The 22,500-nt window shown below is 38.1% G+C and overlaps 1 protein-coding gene across 1 annotated transcript; it reads right to left on the bottom strand.

Moving 5' to 3' along the window:
• Positions 1-17,201: 17,201 nt before the first annotated feature.
• Positions 17,202-17,771, bottom strand: LOC140949078 (uncharacterized). The gene has a single exon (XM_073398322.1). It carries the CDS (start codon positions 17,769-17,771, stop codon positions 17,202-17,204), a length of 570 nt encoding a protein of 189 aa, XP_073254423.1.
• Positions 17,772-22,500: the final 4,729 nt, after the last annotated feature.

Here is a 22,500-nt window from a genome sequence, read left to right as displayed (position 1 = left end):
TTGCAACCAAATTTAATACCAAAACTCTCTCTACGTTTTTTTTTTTTTTTTTTTCGCCTCAAAAATCCTCGAAAACATTGCAGTTATAACCAAAATATTTAAAAACGCGGAATGTAAAACCATAATTACCAAAATTACATATCATGCTTACTACTCGTGCTTTTGTCGGGACACTTACGGGAGTGTCAAAATTGGAATTTTCCGACAATTTTGTGCCCAAGAATTCAGCACAGATACAAAACTTCACGAACTCGCACTTCAGAGGGGTAAACTTGGTAGCCTGTAGTGTGTTATATGTATCGGGCGAAATTCTGAAAGAGCGCTTATATAAAAAAAAAGATATAGAGCGTTAATTATAATTTCAGGGATGAAAGTCTGCTCATTTAAACGATTATATTTTGCTGACAAAATGTAAATTGCAAAATATGTCCAATACATGACACACTAGAGGTTTAGACAGATTATCTATCAATAAAATCACACAGTGCTGTATTCTATTCATCCTGCAAACATGGACACAAAATCACGATTTCCTAGTTTGGACAACTGTGACTTTAAGCATCGCGGTAAAGCGGGATCTAGTGATATACCGAAAAAAAAAAATTCTCCTAAACTTCCATCATTTAACAATGTCTCTGCAAAATCATATCTAAATCGCCTCTAAGAGAGCCGACATATAAGCGTTTTGAAAGATGAAGCACAAGAAAAATTTTGCCTCACAGATAGGTGTCCCACATGGCCTAAACTCAATTTTAGAAACGTAAAAGTATTGAAAAGCAGACGTTTTGAGCGCAAGCCCTTCGTTAGATCGAATCAAGGGATTCGAGAAAGCGTTTGCATATGGGTGTGTAAAGGCAACGATATTGGAGGCTGCGAATATGACAAAGTGTAAAAAAAATAATAATGAATTAGTCGATTGAGCAGCGTTTATTATTGATTTTGCGGGGAATTTGAGTGCCCGCGATTTTAAAGACGAAGGTTTTACAAAGCTCTGTGATTCCTTGGTGTAAGAAAAACCTTGAATGTGTTCACGGTGGCTTGAACAATCAGAACAATGCAGAAAGTTGAAAGAGCTAGCATCAGGTTTTGATGAATCTGTGTCATTTATTTCGACATTTGTCGCCCTGTAATCTCACTGATTGACCCATGTGCATCTTATTCAACAACGTGCGTCAGCTTTAGATAACGTTTAAGAAAGTGAATGCGTAAAAATTTCTTTGTTACATTGTGAATGAAAGGGCATGTTTCGCATTGTATACGCACTCATTTGAAAGTCCCAGGTTCATCCTCATTTTCAAAAGCGCTCATAACTAGAAAGCTACGTTCTTTTCTCGTTAAAATAAAACAAGTAGTAGTGAGAAAATATTTTATTTCTTTTGGGGTCATTTTGGAGTATTTGATAGTCTAACAAAACATAAATAAGGGTCCAAAGTGATAATATAAGAAAACAATAGGCCAATTAATCTAAGGTAAAGTAGGAAATACACTTACAATTTAGTGGTTGTAGTTGGAATGCAATTCCAGTTGTTTGTCATATTGCTTCTCCTACAGTCGTGTTCGTTGGTTACTTGGCCAAAACGTGTTATCGAGCCTGTACTGTGACACAAATGCTTGCAATCTGCAAAAGGAATAGACGCATGAATGAGGCAATTTGTAGGGGAATTTTCAAGACTAAGCGATACAATTCGATATGCATTATTCAAAGTCAATAACCAATTTTCATGTGTACTCACTGACCAAGGATGAAACCCAAATTTTCTATATTTTGGTAAATCTTTTTTTGTTTACAAACCTTAATGGACACAAATTACCCGTGTTCAAAACAATGGCCAAACATGTACAAGGGCAACTAGTCTAAATATTCTTACATTTCTTTTTTCACCGAATGGAAGTGAATCACCAACGAATAAAAAAAGAACAAAATCCAACATCACTGTTTGTGCAAACTACTATAATTGTTGATTATCTACATTGAAAAGAAATTTTACAGTATTGAATCCTTACCCACAACGGTTACTTCAACCGTTTTTGAATCAGTTCCTTCTTCATTTTCTGCCACTAGAGTGTACTGGTAGGTCCCCTTCCGATTTAGGTGGAATCCTTTTATGACCAAACCGCCCTTCAAAGATGTTGATTTATTCATTAGAGTCAAGTTAACCGGTGGGGTACCTTCCAGCAGAAACCAGATATAATGCTCTGGTACGGTTCGCAACTCCTTCAACGGTACCCTTATCCTCGGCTTTTCTGAAAAAGAACATTTAGCAGGTTTTAAGATGTCCCTATTTCAAGTCATATCAGGTTGCAAGTTAATTAAATTAGAGTTGATTAAATCTACTTAAATAAGACTCCCAAAAGATAAGTTATTACTCTCTTGTAGAACATCACTCTAAACGGTACTCAAGAATTTTAGTAGCTAGATTGGAGGGTATTCGTGAGTTCGACGTTTGAGATAAGTACGAGTATACTTTTAATTTACACTGTAACTGAAATTGGTTTTCTGCAAGTCAGACATGCCTGGTGTTATCATTTCAGGTCATCCCTTTGAAATTTAAGCGTTTCAATACTATCTCACATTGTTGTAAAACGTCCCACTTTACAAACTCGGAAACAATCAACTGATAGTCAGTAAGGACTGATAGAAAGAATACAGGGGAGCCGCATTTATGATATCACGTACTTGATTTGAATCGCCCGCGTCATCAAATCGTAAAACTAAGTTTCACATCATATACCAATAAACCATCAGTTTTCTTGAACTGTTAATAGACAAAGTTTGATCTAAAGGGACTACAAAATTTTACTCCTACAACTTCCCAAAAAATTTTTTGGCAACAAATAAGTACTTCAGGCCAGGGGTTTGTTTACATGACAGCGTTTTCTGGGGTCAATGCTTTGATGTATGAACTGTGTAAGCACTTTCAAGTAAGGCCGCGAGGCCAGTAGTTGAATGGAATTGTGTACTTTTGTTGCTTTGGTCACAGTTGGTTATTTCTGAAAAGCAAAGATTTCCTTGGTAAACTACATTTACGCTACATTTCTCGCATTCATTTTTTCATTCATTCAATTTTAACGAGACTGTCAGAGGACGGTTTAAATGTTACTGATCAAGAGGGAATAACATCTTAATCGTTTTAAATTTCTTTCATTTTTTTTTTCTTGGGAAAAAATAAAACAAAACTTTTTTGATTTGTAAGGTCTACGTTACTATGTGGCCCTCGCCATTTCCGTGTTTTCGTCATTCTGCACTCCACCACATTTCACGTTGAGTATAATTTTTGAATTGAGAATACTTACGGTTTTGTACGCGTGTGTGTCGTTACATAGCTTTCCTTATGTCAATAAATGACAAGCTACATAACATCTTTATCACTTGATTTAAACTGAACTACCAGGAAAAGTAAAAGGAAATGTACTAAAGGAGTAGTTTCAAATTTGACAGAAAACTTCGTTACGGAAGTATTTTAAATGTTTCCTTAGAGTGTAAAATTTATTTATTCGTTATCTATGGATGACTGCTCTGTAAAATATTCCTCTGTTTTACAGTTTTTCTTTTGTCAAGCTTTCCTCTTTATGCAGTATTGAACGGTGACGGGCTTTAATTGTCACAATAAGGAGAACATTTCAAATATAGTTTTATTAATTTACTTGAAGGTATGAAAAATTGTCATCGCTTTCGATACGCATTCAGTTATTCCATATCACTTGCGATGTCCAAGAGTATATTATTTATGAGGAGCTAATTAGGCAGTTCTCATTCCCTTATTTATATCTAATTACTTTCGCTTACCTTTTCTTGAAGTTATAAAAGTTCCCTTAAAGTTACAAGGGGTGGAGAAATACTTTTTTTGTAAAGTCAACATCATGAACCGACCACTTGTTTGTATGATGAAGGGCTGTCTTGCCCCAGTAAAAATTCCCAGTACGGTATCACTTTTCCTTTTTCCGTCATGGACCTGGATCTTAGCTTGTCCAAACCAGGGATCATTAGGTAGATTAAATATCGTAAATTTCAGTTTGACGGTGTGGTTAGATGGTACAGTGATGATCCATGTACAATGGTAGTAGTACTTAGCTCCACTGGAGCTGATGAACCCACTGGAGCCATTAACAGAAAACAAACACGGTTGAACAACTGCAAATAAATGTGCGAAAATCGATGTTAAAAATCCCTCAAATTTTACTCTCTTGACAGGCTAACTTGGAATGTTCAAAATCGTTTCACAAATCAAAATTCTCTTCGGTTCCGTAGCATCAGATGAAAATTGATTTTTTTTGGATATTATATCGGCTTATGATAACTTACAATAAAGTCATGTCATGATCGATCGTGTATTTAGGTATTTTTTGTAAACGTAAGCTGTATTCATTGTGATCATTCATGATAAACAGATAAAAAGCCAAACAAACGAGAGGAATTCGTTAATAATTATTTCATTTTGTTTGTCTGACTCTCAGTTCTTTAAAAAGAAGCGTCATTGGTAACGAGGTAAACCAATGCAGAAAAACAATGGAAACCAGTTGCGTTTTGATTGGTTGACAAACAGAGAGACTCACAAAGAGCCAATCAAACGCAACCGTTGAGAAAAACTCCCCGTTCATAGTTATAGTTGAAAGGATAACATTTGTCGACGTTGCGTTTTTATATCTAAATGATTAATGAACTTTTGGATTGATTTCGGCAATTGTGCTTAATTAAGAAGCTTGTTTTGTTTACGGCAAGGTTCTGAAAAGTTCGCTAGCAAGGAAAGACTCGCTATTCAGTAATTGGACCTATTTGAATGGACGGAGTAACCCGTCCTAGATTGTCTTACAACTTTTTGAAGGAAATAATATTAAAAGGTTGGTAATACGTAAGGATCTAATTAAATGAAATATGATTTTTGTTTGATAGATTTCCTAGACAGATTATGGTAGCGGCTGATGTACATCATGCTACAAGAAAATAAGCACACATGGAGTAATGTTGTTAATATATATAAATGTAATATATAGATTTAGCCAGGGCTAAAAGCGAAGCTCCTCCTAACGCGAATTTATAATAGACCTTGTCACGGTTTTCGACGCCATCTTGACGAGTAGGCAAACATGTGAGAATTTACAGTGTTTATATGAGAATCTAATGTCGACTAATTTCCGTAGAACGGCTGTTCTGAAAAAAATATGAATTGTAATAACCAAAGCTTCACTCCTAAGGATTCTACCGAAAAAAGTTGACGGCGTTACATGCGCTAGAAGACCTAGAACCACTTTTTAAAATTTTCTATACATTTCTCTATAACAAATTCCCGGGGAAAATTACAGACAAATATATGGAAAATCTAAAGCAAGCCTCTGGAGAAATTTAAGCACAGGTACGCCTCCATAATGTTTAAGTACAATTCTTCGCTTTGTAGCTTTAGTTTACGATAGATTTTTTTTTTCAGAAAAGCCATTTTACGGAAATTATTCGACATTAGATTCTCATATAAACACTGTAAATTCTCACATGTTTGTCTACTCGTCAAGATGGCGTCGAAAACCGTGACAAGGTCTATTTAAAGCAAACAATTGTAAACTTGTATTCCACAAATCAGTTAACTTTAGAGCACATTCATGTGGCTTTTGAGGGAAAGGCTAAGTAATTTTAGAGAAAAATAATTTGCAAACAGTCCAAGCTAAGAGTGAAATTAATCTTACATCGACTTGATATGTACACCTAAAAAATAGCATAGCCATAATGGCTCTTGATCACAGTACATTAGGCCTGGAAAACAAATTCTTGGAAAACAAATCAGGCCGAATTTTTTCTGTTCGACAAGTTTACTTTACAAAATCTTGCCAACAAGTCTGGGGACGTGTAAACCAACCTTTTATACTTTTTATACATCACATCTGAGGTGAAATAGTACCATGAGGCGCTGTTTTTATCTTACAGACCTCGGACAGAATGCAGTATTTCACACACAATTTTGCAACACATAAAATTACACTCATTCAATATTCAGGACGATCGAAGCACCCGTTAGCGAAACCGTTAAAAAAAATTCCAAAACCACCTATACGGCGAGCCGGTTCTCACTTTTGACAAGCGCCAAAGTTGATTGTTAAATTAAGATTAAAAGAGTCATACGCTTCAACATAATGGCTTTATAACGATATTTAATCTTCAACAGCATTTGATAAGAAGGCATTTTGACTAGGGCATTTTGACTACTCCTGCAAGCGATGTTCATGAGCGACTGAAAACAAACGGCACAGCGATTAAAATTGCAAAAGATACTACTAACAATCAATAATAAGGAGAATAATTCGGTGAAACATACACAGAGACAACAATTTTCATTCACGAAGACAAGTATTGAAGTGTCTCTGAAAATCCTTGTTTATGTTTTAAGCCAGCTTCCCGGTGTTTTGCTTTTTTCAAAGATGAACTCGAGGCAAGAAAATCGCTCAAAGCTTTCTTTTACAGCCAGAGTTATAACTAAATATTCTTTGGAACGTTTTCTTTCTATTTGCGGTGAGAAAATGTCTAAGGGCTTTTTAAAGTTCTATAAGCTTATAATCAAACCTGATACTCGGTCAGATCATTCTCTGAAATCTTACAAAGGTGGAAAAACTAAATAGCCCCATAAACAACGCTCGACTTCATTAAATTAGATATAAAAAACAAACATCACATACAGTAATTACTCAGGCTTACCATTCGAGATGCACTGAAAACTATCAAGTAAGGCCAGAATCACTTCAGTCTTTTCAACTCTCTTACGCATCAAGCAAGGTGAAAAACGAAAACGATGCAATCCGAAATCGGATTTTCCGACTTTGACAAGCGACGTATTTATCAACCGAAAACCCAATAAACAAACTAGCCATGAATAACAGAAGACTCTTGATAGCAGCTGAATTTCATTTTGTACATTGCAAAGAGACAGTTAAAAACATCACAAGTTGACACAAAACTCTGTCAGCTTCAGCTGTCAAAGTAAACAAGTTTCAAAATGCTGCATAAATTTTCCGCATGAACTCACCTGTCAAATTTTGACCAATCAGAGCCTAAAAATTGGACGTAGAGCGTGACCAACGCGTGACCTTGGTGACAAAAGTCAAAAGCAACTGGCATGTCTTCCCTGCCTGTAAAAACTGGCTGAAATTTAGCTTCCGAGGTCAGTTTGAAATCAAAATTTTAATTGTGCGGCGCATATAAAACACAACATATTTCATATGAATTTAAAATAATTAAACTTGAGCCTGCGATCATTTGAAAACTAGTAACTTGTCAGCGGATAACTTCAAAAAGATACTCGACTTCGATGGGTCAACGCCTGAGCCCGCGATACGGTCAGGTGATACTGGTCAGGGGATACCCTGTTCTGACAGCTGTCAATTGATCACAACACTGATGTGCAATATGCGTGCAATATCAGTCTTTCTGTGCTCCCAGACTAGCTAGAAAGTGTGAGATTGAACATTGGTTTTCCCGTGGTGCGGACGGACGGGTGGGAGGGCGGGCGGGCGGTGTACGGTGTTACTTACCCATAATGCTCCGCGGGCGTGCTTCGCGCGCCCGAGCTCCGCTATAACAACAATTTCTGCATTTCGATTTGCTAACAGCTTGTCAATTTATCCCCAATATTTTGCTTGTCAACGACAAATTATTATCAACTGCACTCAAAATAATGTGATTGGCCATACAAACACCTCACTTTTAATGAATTAGTTTGTTCTAGACCCAGGCTGCTTTGTTATGACTACAAATTAAAACAAAGAGAAAAAACCTTACAAGAGAACAGTACAAAAGAATCATAATTTTACTTGCCTTCGACTGTCCACACTGTCACCAAAATTAATCCAAGGAAAATTCTTCCTTGCATTGACATCTGCAGAAGAAAAAAAGTGGATTTTTTTTTCACTGTTCTTGAGTTTGAGAACAATAATAATTTTTTACCGGCAAATGCAAAAGCTTTACATGAATGCTGCTAATCATTCTGGGCCTCATCTGTTCTTTGCGCATCTGCGGTACTGTACACATCCCTGATGTTGACTCTCTCGCAACAAAGTAAACACAGTACTAAGTAGTAACAAAGTACCTGTAATTAGGTCATTAAAGTTACTTTATTAAAGGGGCTATGTCAGCTGGAGAGCATGCGCTCTGAGATTATGCAAATTACTTTCAACTGTCAAAATTCTATTGTTTTTAACGCGTGACTTTCTCCATGTGCGCTCTGAGGTTATGCAAATTACTTTCAACTGTCAAAATTCTATTGTTTTTAACGCGTGACTTTCTCCATCTTCTCTGTCACGTCCAAGGCTCCGAATTTAGAGAGGTTAACAAGCGAAATGGGTTTAGATAAGGGATATTTCGATAGAATTCACGGAACGTTTTTTCTCTGGTTATGCTAGATCAAGAATAAAATTGTGACGACAATTTTACTTGTAGTTTTGAAGTAAAAACGCATGCCATTTATAAAATAGAGCGCAAACAAAAATTCAACAACAACATATTGTCTTATTCAACAAAATAAATCGAACAGGCTGATCGAAGTTGTATTTTACAAACGAACTGCAAAAGACGCTAGACCGAAGATAAAGACCAAGACTGTTTCAAATCATTAACAATTAGACTTGTCTGTCGCTAGTGATTTTATAATTTAGATGCTGATAGAACAAGAGACATCAAGTCTTTGTTTTGATCGTAGGGAAACATACATTATCGCGCAAAATTGTTCGATCGTGCCGAATCACTGCGACGTCGAGAAAAACAGAACCAAGCATCATTGGTATACTACTCCACTATAAGCAGTCCGTTGATAAAAAGGGAAAGTAAACTCTGCTATTTTCCAAAAATATGCTCGAACACAAACAGTTCAAAAACATGCCATTTACAGGATCTAACTCGTACTAACATGCCTCTCTAAGTCCGTTGAGAACAATCTGGACGAGCAAACGGTCGTGTTTATCTTTGCTGTGAATCCAGATAAATACAAGAAGGAATCTAGCCGAATTTTATAATGTTTCCTTCGCCAGGAGTTTAGTTTCGTCACGAAACCCATGGCCTGATGCTCTTGTAATCGTTTACAAAAAACGGCCGCCGCCAACTCGATAGCCGCTTCATTATATGTCCACATACTTTGAGCACAAGAAAAATCCAAGAGCCAGCAGCCTCTAAAATAACTCAATAGAAAGGTTCTGTGAACTATAGGGAAGATTCCATCAAAGATTCCATCGCTCATTGTGGAGTAGCCGTCATTAACTCTGCCATTACAACGGCCGCTGATAACAGGTCACAGTAAATCCACGTAAAAACATTCCACAGGCAAACAATTTCAAAATAACGCCAAAAAATTATTCTGTAATCACCATAGAACGATTCTTAATACAAAACTTCGCTATCTATCGAACGATGGCTGAGATTTAGACAGATAAAAACAGCCTTCCAAAATCTCCGACAGAACTTGAAAAAGTTGGGCCGTCTTTTTCAAGTTTGTTTTCATTGGCTCGCGCATGCGTGTGGGGTGACATAGCCCCTTTAATGGTTATGAGCTCGGAAAATTTCTCAATTGCTTTGGCTGTCTAGTAAAAAAAATAATAATCACAAATGAATAACTATTTAGTGGTTACGCACATCCACATTATGTTCAATGATTCTTCGTCTTCCATCCTTGATTAAATTGGAGTTTAAATTGGAAAACCCTAGCAGCTGGAGAAAACCCTCTCAGGGCAAAGGAAAGAACCAGTATCAAACACAATCACACATGGTTTCGACACCGGGATTTGAACCCGGGCAACATTAATGAGAAGCGAGTGCTCGAACCACTGCACCAACCTTGCTACTAACTCACTCAAAAAGTAATGGCGGAATCCATTGCAACTGGCAAGAAAGGATCGAGTTAGAGAAGCATTATTAGAAAAGTGATTGGAGGATGCAAGTTAACATGGGTGGAAAAAATTGTGTAGACTCTTCCAAGTGGTCAAGAACATTTCTTTCCACCCTTCTTTTAAGCCTTCAGTCAAAGAAGGTAAAGCATCTCACCAACTCCTTTTAAATGGGAAATTGGTAACAAACAGGAAATTTCATATCGGATGGTAAGAAAGGCAGCAAAGGACTTGGTTTCAAAAAGCTTTCAGCTACGGAAGTATTGGAAGCCAGTATATCAAGCCTTAAACCATGAAAGGCATTTGGTTTAGACGAAATCGTTATTGATCACAATTCAAACACTTGAGCGTAGGAGTCACATCATTTGCACAATTAAAATTAGTTGGAGCGTGTCAGAGCGTGTCACCACTGTCTGAGGCTAGAATCTCCGAGACTCGGTTGGCGACAAAAGTCTTGTACTTCCTCTACTAATCCTTTATCCAGAAAATGACTTCCTTATTGTCTGACCATAGATAGATAGATAGATAGATAGATAGATAGATAGATAGATAGATAGATACATACATACATACATACATACATACATACATACATACATACATACATACATACATACATACATACATACATACATACATACATACATAGATGCATAGATGCATAGATACATAGATACATAGATACATAGATACATAGATACATAGATAGATAGATAGATAGATAGATAGATAGATAGATTGATTGATTGATTGATTGATTGACTTTTATTTGAATACGGTAATTTCATAAGTTACATAACTTCTTTACATGAAAGCCGTATAGAAACAGAAGTAAATACTGAACAACTACACTAAAAATATGTACAAATAATAAAATATAGTAAAATGTAGTCAACAGTTTGCCTGCCTACTAGCCAGTTTTCTTTTAAAGATAGCTTTAGATTCGGACGCTTTTATGTCATTTGGCAATGAATTCCACAGCATTCCTCCTCTGTATGAGAAAGACCCCTTATAATATTTTGTTTTTGGAACGTTGTCAAGTACAACATTATATTCCGCATTTCTTAGCATAGACTTATAAGGGTTGTTCTCACAGACATTCGAGAAAAGATCGCTTAAGTAACTAGGTACATTTCCATTCACTGTATCATACATTAATAGACTTAAGTGCCTTTGACGCCTTGAGGCAAGCTCTTCTCAGTTTAGTTGTTTTCGTATTTGTGCTGAACGAACGTCATAACCTTGAAAGGTTATTATGCGTGCAGCACGATTTTGTAATTTCTGGATCCTAGTGGCAAGTCCCTGGTCTAAATTGTCCCAAACAACGTCGCAGTAGTCGAACACAGGCTGGATAAGAGATTTGTAAATAGTATTTAGAACATCCAATGGTACATAATCATGTGCCTGTTTTAGACCACTGATGGATCGATTGACTTTTGAACAAAGTTTGTCAACATGCTCGTTCCATTTAAGATTTTCATCTAAGTGAATTCCTAGATATTTTGTTGTTTGGACTCGTTGAACATGATTGTTGCCAATCTTAATTGGAAAGTCTCTTCCTAAGTTAGATAATTTGAAGGTAGTTGTTAAGAACATATACTGCGTTTTAGTGACATTCAAGATTAACTTATTTGCAAGAAGCCTGTCCCTAACGCGAGTTAGGTCATTATTTACCTTGGCATATAGTTCAGCAGTGGATACAGAGGACGCATATATCGTGGTATCATCGGCATACATGTGTGCTTTGGTATGGAGAAGACATCCAGGGAGATCATTGATATAAATTAAAAACAACAAAGGGCCTAAAATTGAACCCTGTGGAACTCCACAACTTATCAACTGGGGCTTAGATACACAGCCCTCTACTACACACTGCTGTTGCCTATCTGATAGGTACGATGAAAACCAGTCGAGCGTTACACCCTTCAGACCATAGAGCTCAAGCTTTTTTGATAAAATATTATGTGAAACGGTATCAAAGGCTTTGGCAAGATCGAGAAGCACAATCAAACTGGTCATGCCTTTGTCAATGTTAAGATACCAATTATTTGTTAAATGTAACAGCGCTGTCACTGTAGAGTGAAGGGAACGAAATCCAGACTGTTTTTTTGTTAACAGGCCATTTGAATTTAAGTACCCGTATAGTTGATCGTATAGATAGATAGATAGATAGATAGATAGATAGATAGATAGATAGATAGATAGATAGATAGATAGATAGATAGATAGATAGATAGATAGATAGATAGATAGATAGATAGATAGATAGATAGATAGATCGATCGATCGATCGATCGATGGACGGATGGATGGATGGATGGATGGATGGATGGATGGATGGATGGATGGATGGATGGATGGATGGATGGATGGATGGATGGATGGATGGATGGATGGATGGATGGATGGATGGATAGATGGATGGATAGTTTATTTATAATCACATTGCAACCGGGAGGTTGAATTAGGCGATTATTTACAAATCATTATGAATAGCACTAATAAGCTAATCTATAAAGAAAAACGAAAGAAACGAATAACCGAGAAACAATACATGAATACACTACAGTAAAATTGTGATTTGTAAAAACAAAACGAAATCGACATCATAAAAAGCACTCGAAACTTCTAAAACTTTAGGTCGGGAACACAGTTTAAGCTTTGAGGGCGTTGGACGTAATAAAACTAATACGGAATCTGTTCGTCTTGAAAACTGGCCTAAATTTCCGTGTGTTTCTTAGGTTCGACCTAGAGAGCAGGGAGAAGACCATGGAGCTTATTCTGTTTGCTCTGTACAACTTCCTTAAATAGTTTGTCTACAAGTTCCTTACGGCGGTCTGAAAGTTAGCTTAATTAGGTTTTATTCAACAAAAGCCTCATTGTACAAGCAGAAAGGGAAAATAATGCGCATAGCCCGCTTTTGTACTCCCTTAAGTTCTCTGGCCAGGAGAGATACGTGGGAAGACTGTCGTGAAAGACAGGGCATGCATCCCCCGTGATAGGGCGAATGCAAGTGCAGAAAAACTGAACTAGCCCACGGGTACCTAGGCCAGAGTGTTTAAGCTGAGATAAACTATACAGGCGCTTCTGAGCTTTCTTGATAATGGAGACAATGTGAGAGTTCCATTTCAAATCACTAGAGACATTGAGGCCTTGTATTTTGGCAGTGGCAACTAATTCAATAGGCATACCGTTAACTACAACGGGGTCAAAAGACGTGGTATTCTTAGTGCTAAAGTTTATGCGCAGTTCCTTGCATTTCGTCTTGTTTAGTTAAAACTTGTCCGAGGAAGAGCGGTTGACCAGGGTGTCGACGGCGGCCTAGATATACCTGTCTTGGTTCTTGCTTATTATAATAATAATCTTTATTGAGATGACTTTTTCAAATAAAATATGGTTTTCAAAAAGGATCTCATAAAATTTTAAAAAAATACAAAATACATACAATTCGCAAAGACATTAAAAAGCTAAAATATGTAAAAAAAACTATTTTAAAATGTACAAGATATCAACTCAAACTCATTTAAATTACAAGTTTAAAAAGAATACGTTTAAAAATATTCAGATTCACGGATTGTCTGATTGCCTGGCTAAGGGAGTTAAAATCCTTGATGGCATGAAATGCAGTCCGTTGTTTGCCCCAATTCCTCTTGACATTTGGAAAAGTCTGAGATTCAGCTTAGTTCTGGTGTTATAATCATGTTGTTCTTGCTGTCTTATGAAGTAGTACAACGTGTAATTGTTAATCCGCAGTCCTCCAAGACCTTCAATGTAAATTATGGTGTTCCTCAGGGGAGCTGTTTGGGACCTGTCCTTCTTCTATTGTATGCATCAAGGCTATTTGAGGTTGTTAAGAAGCACCTCCCATCAGTTCATGGGTAAGCTGATGATACTCAGTTGTACGTGTCGTTTCGTCCAGATTCGTTTGCTGCTCAAGATCAAGCGATTAAGGCTGTTGAGAACTGCATAGCTGATGTTAGGGCTTGGTTAGTCTCACACAAACTAATGATGTTTTATGATTCAAAGACAGAATTTCTGATCATCGGTTAGTCGCAGCAGTTATCTAAGGTTACCATGGCTTCAATTAAAGTAGGTGACTGTGACAATCAACCCCTTAAGCATGTTAGAAATCTTGGCACATGGTTTGATAACCATATGTCTATGAATAGTCACACAGGAAAGGTGTGTAGTAAGGCATTTAGGGGGCTTTATAATATTAGGCAAATTAGGAAATATCTGTCTGCAGAATCAACAAAGTGTTTAATTCGTGCGTTTGTTACATCACATTTAGATTATTGCAAAGCTATTTTGTATAAGCTTCCGCAATATCAATATGACCGACTTCAAAAAGTTCTTAATGCGGCGGCTCGGGTTACATGCTTAATTGCTAAGTTTGCCCATATTACTCAGGTACTTAGGGAACTTCATTGGTCGCCAGTGAAATTTAGAGTAGAATTTAAGATTGCGCTTTTCGTTTTTAAAACGTTGAACGGCCTGGCGCCACAATATTTATCTGAACTACTTGTCGTAAAGCCTACAACTGGATACAGCCTGCGGTCTGACTCTGAAACATTGCTTGTAATCCCTCAGGTGACACGGAAGACTTTTGGCGATCGAGCCTTTTTCCACGCTGTACCAACAGTATGGAATGCTTTGCCATCTAGCCTTAGAAACTGTAGGAACATTGACTCTTTTAAAGTACAGTTGAAGACTTATCTTTAGAAACTATATGAACATTGACTCTTTTAAAGTACAGTTGAAGACTTATCTTTTTAAGAAAGCTTTTAATTTGTAATTTAATATTCTTATTACTTTTATTATTTCTTTCCATTTATTGTATATATATATTTATTTTCTTGTAAAAGCGCTTTAGAATATTTTAATAGTTAAAGCGCTATATTAAATGTAATAAATTATTATTATTATTATAAGTTCGTATCATGCTCAACAAGTCCATTTAAACACTTATACACATAGATACATCTTCTCTGAAAACGCCTTTTTGCTAATGGAACCCACTTAGGAGTGGCAAGCACATGCGTAGCAGAAGAATAAAGAGCTAGGTCTGTCTAAAATTATTTTAGCAGCCTTATTCTGCAAGACTTGCAAACTGGTCATTAAGCTTACATTACGCTTGTCTCCCCAAACAAGGTCTGCATAATCAAATAAAGGCATGAAAAGACTATTATAAAAACGAAGGCGTGCACTAAAAGGTAATATTATTCATTCAAAGTGTTTCCCCAATTCTGATTGGCTAAAAGAACACGCATAATTCACCATAACCAGTTACTGATGACCAAATTTGGAAGAATTTTGTGTTTAACGAGGAAATGACGTCAAAAAAGCAGGGTTCTTGTAGGTTAATGCGCCGTTAACCAAGAAGACCTGGGGACGAAGTTGAGTTGTTTTGGTCGTGAAAACAAAAAATGGCGGACATTTCACTTATTTCAAGAGTAAGAACTAGGCGAAATTATAGCTATAGACATGGCAAGAACAGCAAGAACACAACTCGAAGGGCGACATCTGCTATTTGGAGAATATTTGCGGAGCTGAACAACCCTAAACGAGCACTATCGAAGGTGAACATAACATCGATGGAGGTAAGCATGTTTTAGCTTTGTTTTTAAACTAGGAATTATTTTGAATGAACAATAAAACAATTTATTGAATTCGGCTTTCGTATTATATGAAGAATTATGGAGATCTCAAAGGCTGTTATCCGCCTCGGCCTACGGCCTCGAAGGATAACACCCTCCCTGATCTCCAAAATTTTTCATAAGATACTCAGCCTCATTCATTAATAGTTAAATATATGCTCAATGGAAGTAAGGAGACCAAACATTTGATTAATTTTGCCAGCAGTATTTTCAACATGATTTGTCCATGTAAAATCAGATGATATAAAAATTCCAAGGTATTTGAGGCTGTTGACATTATTTACATTGTGGTCGAAGATTGATACTGTTAGAGCCATTTTGCTCCCCAACTTCCTATTACTACCAACAAGCATGCATTTTGTTTTCTCGTGATTCAAAGTTAGCTTGTGATAGTTTAGCCATTATTTCGCTACGGCCAACAAGTCGCGATTTAGCTTATCACTGAGCTCCTGGGAAGATGAGCCGTAACAGTAAATCACGGTGTCGTCTGCAAAGAGGGACGCACGGCAGCATTCCAGAATGCTTGGCCGATCATTGATATAAATAACAAACAACAAGGGCCTAATATGCTACCCTGAGGCACCCCGTGAGTTACTAGAAACTCGTTAGACATCTCATTCCCACAAGATGTACGCTGTTTTCGGTCAGTGATATAGGAACGAAACCACTGAAGCGAATTTCCAGACAAACCATACGCCGATAGCTTAGACAATAAGATCTGATGATCCACCGTACCAAAAGTTTTTGTTAGATCCAAAAACACGGCTCCACATAGTCTACCCTGTTCCATATTGAGAAGGACTTCGTCGGCAAAGGATGTCAGAGCAGATATAGTGGACAGTCCCTTCCGGAATCCAAACTGTTTTCCTGAGAGGAGTTTATTGGCAACCAGGAACTGGTATAACTGTGTATGTACAACTTTCTCAAGAATCTTGCTGAGTGTAGGCAGAATAGAGATAGGTCGGTAGTTTGATGCATTTGTCCGGTCCCCTGACTTAAAGAGGGCTGTAATTTTAGAACATTTCCACAATTTAGGAAATTTACCAGTTTTAATTGATAGATTCAGTAACTTAATAACAGATAGTGCAATCGTATGAGCAGAGTTTTTGAGCAATCATGCACTAATTTTGTCCTAGCCGATCGCCCTGTTTGCCTTCAGAGCGAGGAGCTGCTGAAGCACAAACGATTCCTCTAGTTCAGCCAACTGGAAATGAGACTTCGGCAAATCTGTACTTGAATAACAACTCGGCCAAGTAGTTGTTATTTTATCAGCCAGTCCCTTACCAATAGACGCAAAAAAGCTGTTCATTGCTGAAGCAATAGATTTAGGTGTAGTGTGCTGAATTCCGTCACAAATAATGCACTGGACACTTTTTGAAGTAGAGTTGCGATAACAAACTTCATTGACCGCATTCCAAACTTTTTTCTCTTTGGAATCCTGAAACAAGTCACAGTAATACCTCGTCTTGGCATATTTAACTCCGAGATGGTCGTATCGTCGACGTATTTCCAGAGATCGGTAGCAGGAACATCAAGCTCGTTGATCATAATGATGAACAGCCATGGCCCCAATTTTTTGTGCCTTGGGGAACCCTCGCCGGTAGAGAAGAAGTCATGGCCAAGTTTAACTCGCTGTTTGCGCGCAGTGAGGAAATCGATGATCCAAGAGATGACAGGGTCAGAGATGTCCCATTAGCAGAACTTCCCGACCAAAATCCAGTGGTCAATGAGGTCGAAAGCTTTCTTAAAGTCAAAGAGAACCACCCTCATAGTGGCTCCATTACCGTCAGTGGCACCGTTCCAGATGTAGATCATGTTAACTAGGGCTTCAGAGGTACTTGAACCGGGAACGGTGCCAAACTGCCTAGGATCGACCTTAGCAAGCACGGCAGGTTTGACGTCACGATCAACCTCAAAGTCCTCAGCTAACTTGGAAAGGACAGGAGTAAGTGATATTGGTCTCAAGTGCTTGTTTACGTAGTCCACAGGGGTCTGCTTGGGAACAGGGGCAATATCGGCTTCCTTCCAGGATTTGGGTAGTCGAGCCTCTAAGTATGAACAGTTAAGGACATCACTAACCACTTGGGCCAGTAAGTCTGCGTTCTCTTTCAAAAGACACACAGGTATTGCGTCCGGCCGTAAGGCTTTAGCCGGATTAAGACGGGTAAGTTTCTTTAGAACCCTGAACTCAGTAACGGTTGGCGGATTGGTGTGTTGCACGTCACCTGATGCCTCCGGATGCAGCGGAGAAAAGGAGTTCATTCCAACAAATAAATCAACTTATCCTTGTTCAACTTGCTTTATGAACTCCAAGTCGCAAAGATGATTTAGCTTCCTCGCATTAGGGGGCAAATCATGCAACTACTGTTATTTCACAAATTTTCGAGGTTATCCATAGAAACAAGTTAAGAATTTGTTCATGCTTTGCGTGCGTATATCGAGTTATGGATGCACGCGGGAAGTTTGGAGTAGAAGTTGAAGTTTGCGTAAGAGTAGCTCGAGGGGCAGCAAAGAGGAACTCTAGCTTCTTGAGTGCTCTCCAAACTTGCCAAGCGCATCCATAATTCGATATACGCACAGCTAAAAGCATGAGCAAATTCTTTTATAATATAGCCCTGACAAAAATGCTTGCTTTTTGATTAACTGCAAAATTCTGTTATCGAGCTTCACAATAACAAACGCTTCTATTGGCTGATTGCAAACACGCCACAATCGTCTAGTTTGAATGAGAATTCTTTCTGTAAAACTAGGAAATAAAATTAATTTGCTTATTTATTCGTTAACGATCAATGGAAACTGAGCAAAAACAAAGGTAAAAGAGTCTCAAAGTCCACCTAAAGTTAAAATACTCACATGTTCGTAAGAAGTCGTGAAGTATGGTTTAGATTTGCTGAAAAGATGTTTATGTTTTGCTCGGCGAAATCCAGAAAACCTGTTTTTAAGCGAAGACGACTGTCATCCTACTTTAAACTTATATTCATTTACGAACAATGGCCGGTTATTACCGCCTCGTGAGAAGACCTGGCAGCAGTTGTTTTTGTGAGTAATAATTAAAAATTTATGTCTTGTGTAATTTGCCTTGCTATTGCAAGAGAAATTTTCCTGCCTCAGTCGAATTGTTCGGTGATAACAAAAGTGCATAATTTTTCGCTGTTGAACTTAACTTGTTTTGTAAAGAATAAGCAAACGTTAAAAACGGAGGACACTTTATACAAATTGGATATTTTCCGTCACAGACCAATTTGTGGTCTTTTTCCTCTTAAATGACAGTCTTTACGGAAGACTTTTCAACGAATCATTCAAGCTTTATTATTGGCGAAACATCTTCACCGCTTTTGCTGTTGGTTTGAGTGGCTAGAAAGAAGCTAAATTCCAAAAAAATTTAGAACGTTTTTCAGCATTGCCGTCGATTTTTGGGTACTGCTCTAGGAAAAGAGACGAAAAACACAGTTAGTAGTATACTATGTTGAAACTTTACCCCGTTGGTGGATTCCCTTTGCATTCCCTCGCAAAAGTGGATTCCCTTTATTAATATGTAGAAGTGTCTTCCTGCATACTAATTTTTTGACTTTCTCCACACTAATGAGGGTAATGAGCGTCTCTCTACTCAATAAGCACAATAGGCTTGCCTGGGCTTGCCCAGTAAGTAACTTGAGCTCGGTTTTCAGACCGTCTATTAAAAGAGAAATAAGAATAAGAGAAGCGATCACCTAGCAACGCGAGAAACGGCTTCCTATATCTTATTTAGTGCTAAAACTCAGATATATAAACAAAACACGCACAAAGTAGAGTTGAAAAGTCTTTATTTCAATTTAGTTTAAGTCTTCTTATTTAACTCTAAAACTCAGATATATAAACAAAACACACGCACATATACACAAAGTGGTGCTGAAACCTCTTTATTTCAGGTTTGTCTGACTATTACAAAACCCTTTTCTCCTTTCTATCTCGAGGAAATGAAAAACTATTAAAGTCTCAGCGTTTCACGCGCCGTTAGTCAGGTAATTATGCGAGTTCACAAGCCCACCGTTGCATACAAATGATCTCTGCAGTAAAAACCCCAAGGGAGCATCTTGACGTATTATTATAAAACACACAAAAAAAAGCAATTAATAACTTAACAAGGATTAATTGAAACACGCGACTAATAATTTGCTAGCAATAAAATCAGACACTTGTTTCTTAAGACACAAGAAATCAACTTTATGACCCTTTATTAAAATAATTGCAAGAAGATTAGATTAAAGATTCTATTAAAATAGTCAAAGAAAGCTACAATCAGGGACAAAAGTAGTTGACACACTTGTTTAAAACGGGTGCTTTTAACAAACATTTAATTCATTTATTATTTCATTCTTTTTAAACGCCGTAAATCCCCTCACCCCCCGAATCAATGTTGTCTGAAGTAAAAGAGAGACTTGAGTGTCCAAAATTCAACATTGATTTGGTGGGGGGGGGGGGGGGGGGTTGGGGTAGACAGGGGATAAGTATATCCACTATGCAAAAAGGGGCAATTTTACGGAAGTGTGTCAACACTTTTGTCTCTCATTGTAGCTATCTTTTTTACTACTTTTCCCTGCTCAATTTCTTTTTATTCCCTCCACCATAATTTTAATATTTTCCCTCAATTTTAATATTTTCGCTCCTCAATGTTATTATTCCCTCCTCCACGATTTTAATATTTTCCTTCCTCCTCCTCCTCATCTTTTCTTTGCAAACTTACTGAAGGCGAAAACTAAGCACGCGAGCGGCGAAGCCGCGTGAAACGAGGGCGTAAGCTCGAGGAGAAAAAATAAGAGACTGCTGACTCTTTTGTTCTGTCTGAGGACAACGAGGCTGTAAAGGTAATTTAATTAATCAGTTAAACCCGAGTAACCTGAAACGATTTATAAATTTACACTTTCTTTAAATCTGGTAGGATTGCCTTGAATTCGTTTCCCTTGAGGAAATTTACACCAGTTTCCTTCTGTAAGAAATCCTTAAAAGTTTTATTACTGAGATTACTGCTTGGTTTGCTATTGTTTGCAGTTGGTTGTAAACGCGTGACTATTTTTATTGCTTGCAACCTCACCACAGACCAGTTAATGATCTGTCAACAGCTGAGCAATTGACCAATCGGTTACTCCGTTTCTGGGCTGACGGAGGGTTTGTTTACTACAAAAGAGTCTGCAGTCCGTCTTTTCTCGTCTCCTCTCAATTGTAATAATATCGTGGTGGTTTGCAATCGCGCTGGATGAGATAAGAAGTAGATGAATTTTAAGAGAAAAGACGGACTGCAAGCAGTCTATCTCCTCCTCCTCCTCCTCATTCTTATGGTTCTCCCTCCGCCCCCTCCTCCTCCTCCCCCTCCTCCTCTTCCTCATTTCTATTGTTTTCCCTCCTCCTCCTCATTTTTATTGTTCTCCCTCCTCCTCCTCCTCCTCATTTCTATTGTTTTCCCTCGAAAAGGCCAAAATCAGGTCATCACATTTGATTTGGGCTTTATAGGCCTGATTTTGGCCTCTTTGGCCTTTTCGAGGGAAAACAATAGAAATGAGGAGGAGGAGGAGGAGGAGGAGGAGGAGGAGGAAGAGGAAGGAGAATAATAAAAATGGGGAGGAGGAGGAGGAGGAGGAGGAGGCGGAGGGAAAAAAATAGAAATGAGGAGGAGGAGGGAAAACAATAACGACCCTACATCGACCCTACATCGACCCCACATCGACCCTATCAAAACAATCAAAATGAGGAGGAAAAGGGAAAACAATTTAAATGAGGAGGTGGAGGAGGGAAAACAATAGAAATGAGGAGGAGGAGGAGGAGGGAAAATATTACAAATTGTGGAGGAGGGAATAATAACATTGAGGAGGGAAAATATAAAAGTAAGAACAACGGAGAAAACCTATTACCTCGGTCGCTTGTTATGAAGTTGTTTGAAGCCACAAGCTGGTTTTGCTGAACTTGCTGAACTTTTTGAGCTTATAAGGTATCCTACAATTCAGTCTTCCGACTGCAAAAGGGACAATAAACCAGTGATTTGATTTGTTTCCTTGAATCACTCTGATTTGTTTGAATTTGACTTGATTTTGTTTTGGCCAGGATTCGCGTTAGTACTGCCACAACCAATAGCCATCTCTTCGAGTTGATTCTCTATTTCCAGCCAATCATCAACATGTAGGTCGTTAAGGACAAATTCCTTCGTCTGCAGCTCTGACTTTCGCGTGCTACTCCTTACAGCAATTTTCGGAGGCAGTTTTCTTATAATCTGCTGCATATTAGCTGCTGATCGCAAATCTGCTTCAAGGTCTTCAACGTTCTCACAATGTTGGGCAAAGTATCGACACAGGATCTCAAGCTTGAGTTGTTTTCATTCTGAACTGCCTTCAGAAATTTATTGATCGACTAGTTCTAGTCTCCCCCTGGGGGTAGCGCCTGGTGCTTACAAGTTCAGGTTGATCGCGTCACCAGGCTTTGTGGTAAGGGTGCACTGTAGCAGATGGACATCCTAGTCACCGTATAGGCAGTTTAAAGCTAATTTATACAACAGGATAAATTAGAGTTAATGTGATAACCATAAACACGCCCTTACCAGAAATGGAACCAGCTCACTTCCCTTCAGGGGTCACTTCCTGCATGCGACCCCTGTCACACTAATTCTTGCGCTCAGCCAATTAGATGCCAGCTATCACATGTACAGTTGATGCTTATATTTTCGCGCCTAGCTCAGCAATTCTTCCCTTCGTGGAACAAAATGTTTGTTACCTATAGCCTGGATTTTTCTTCATGAATTGGAATTTTTGCTGAGCTGTAATGACGAGATCACCGTTTAGAAGGGGCTACCTTGATCTTCCAACTGCATACAAGCCTTACGCGTTTGAGTTTTTCTAGACAGACCTTCCACGAAGAGATGTTGCACCGCCGCTCTTGGTCAAACTCAGTCCTTGGGACATTGATCTACAATAATGCAACCCTCCTCTCGAATGTCGCTGCTTTCTCCTCTTCTTGAACTTTCGAT

The sequence above is a fragment of the Porites lutea genome, chromosome 9, assembly GCF_958299795.1.
Source record: "Porites lutea chromosome 9, jaPorLute2.1, whole genome shotgun sequence".
NCBI classification, from domain to species: domain Eukaryota; kingdom Metazoa; phylum Cnidaria; class Anthozoa; order Scleractinia; family Poritidae; genus Porites; species Porites lutea.
This window is presented reverse-complemented; position numbering and strand designations above follow the sequence as displayed.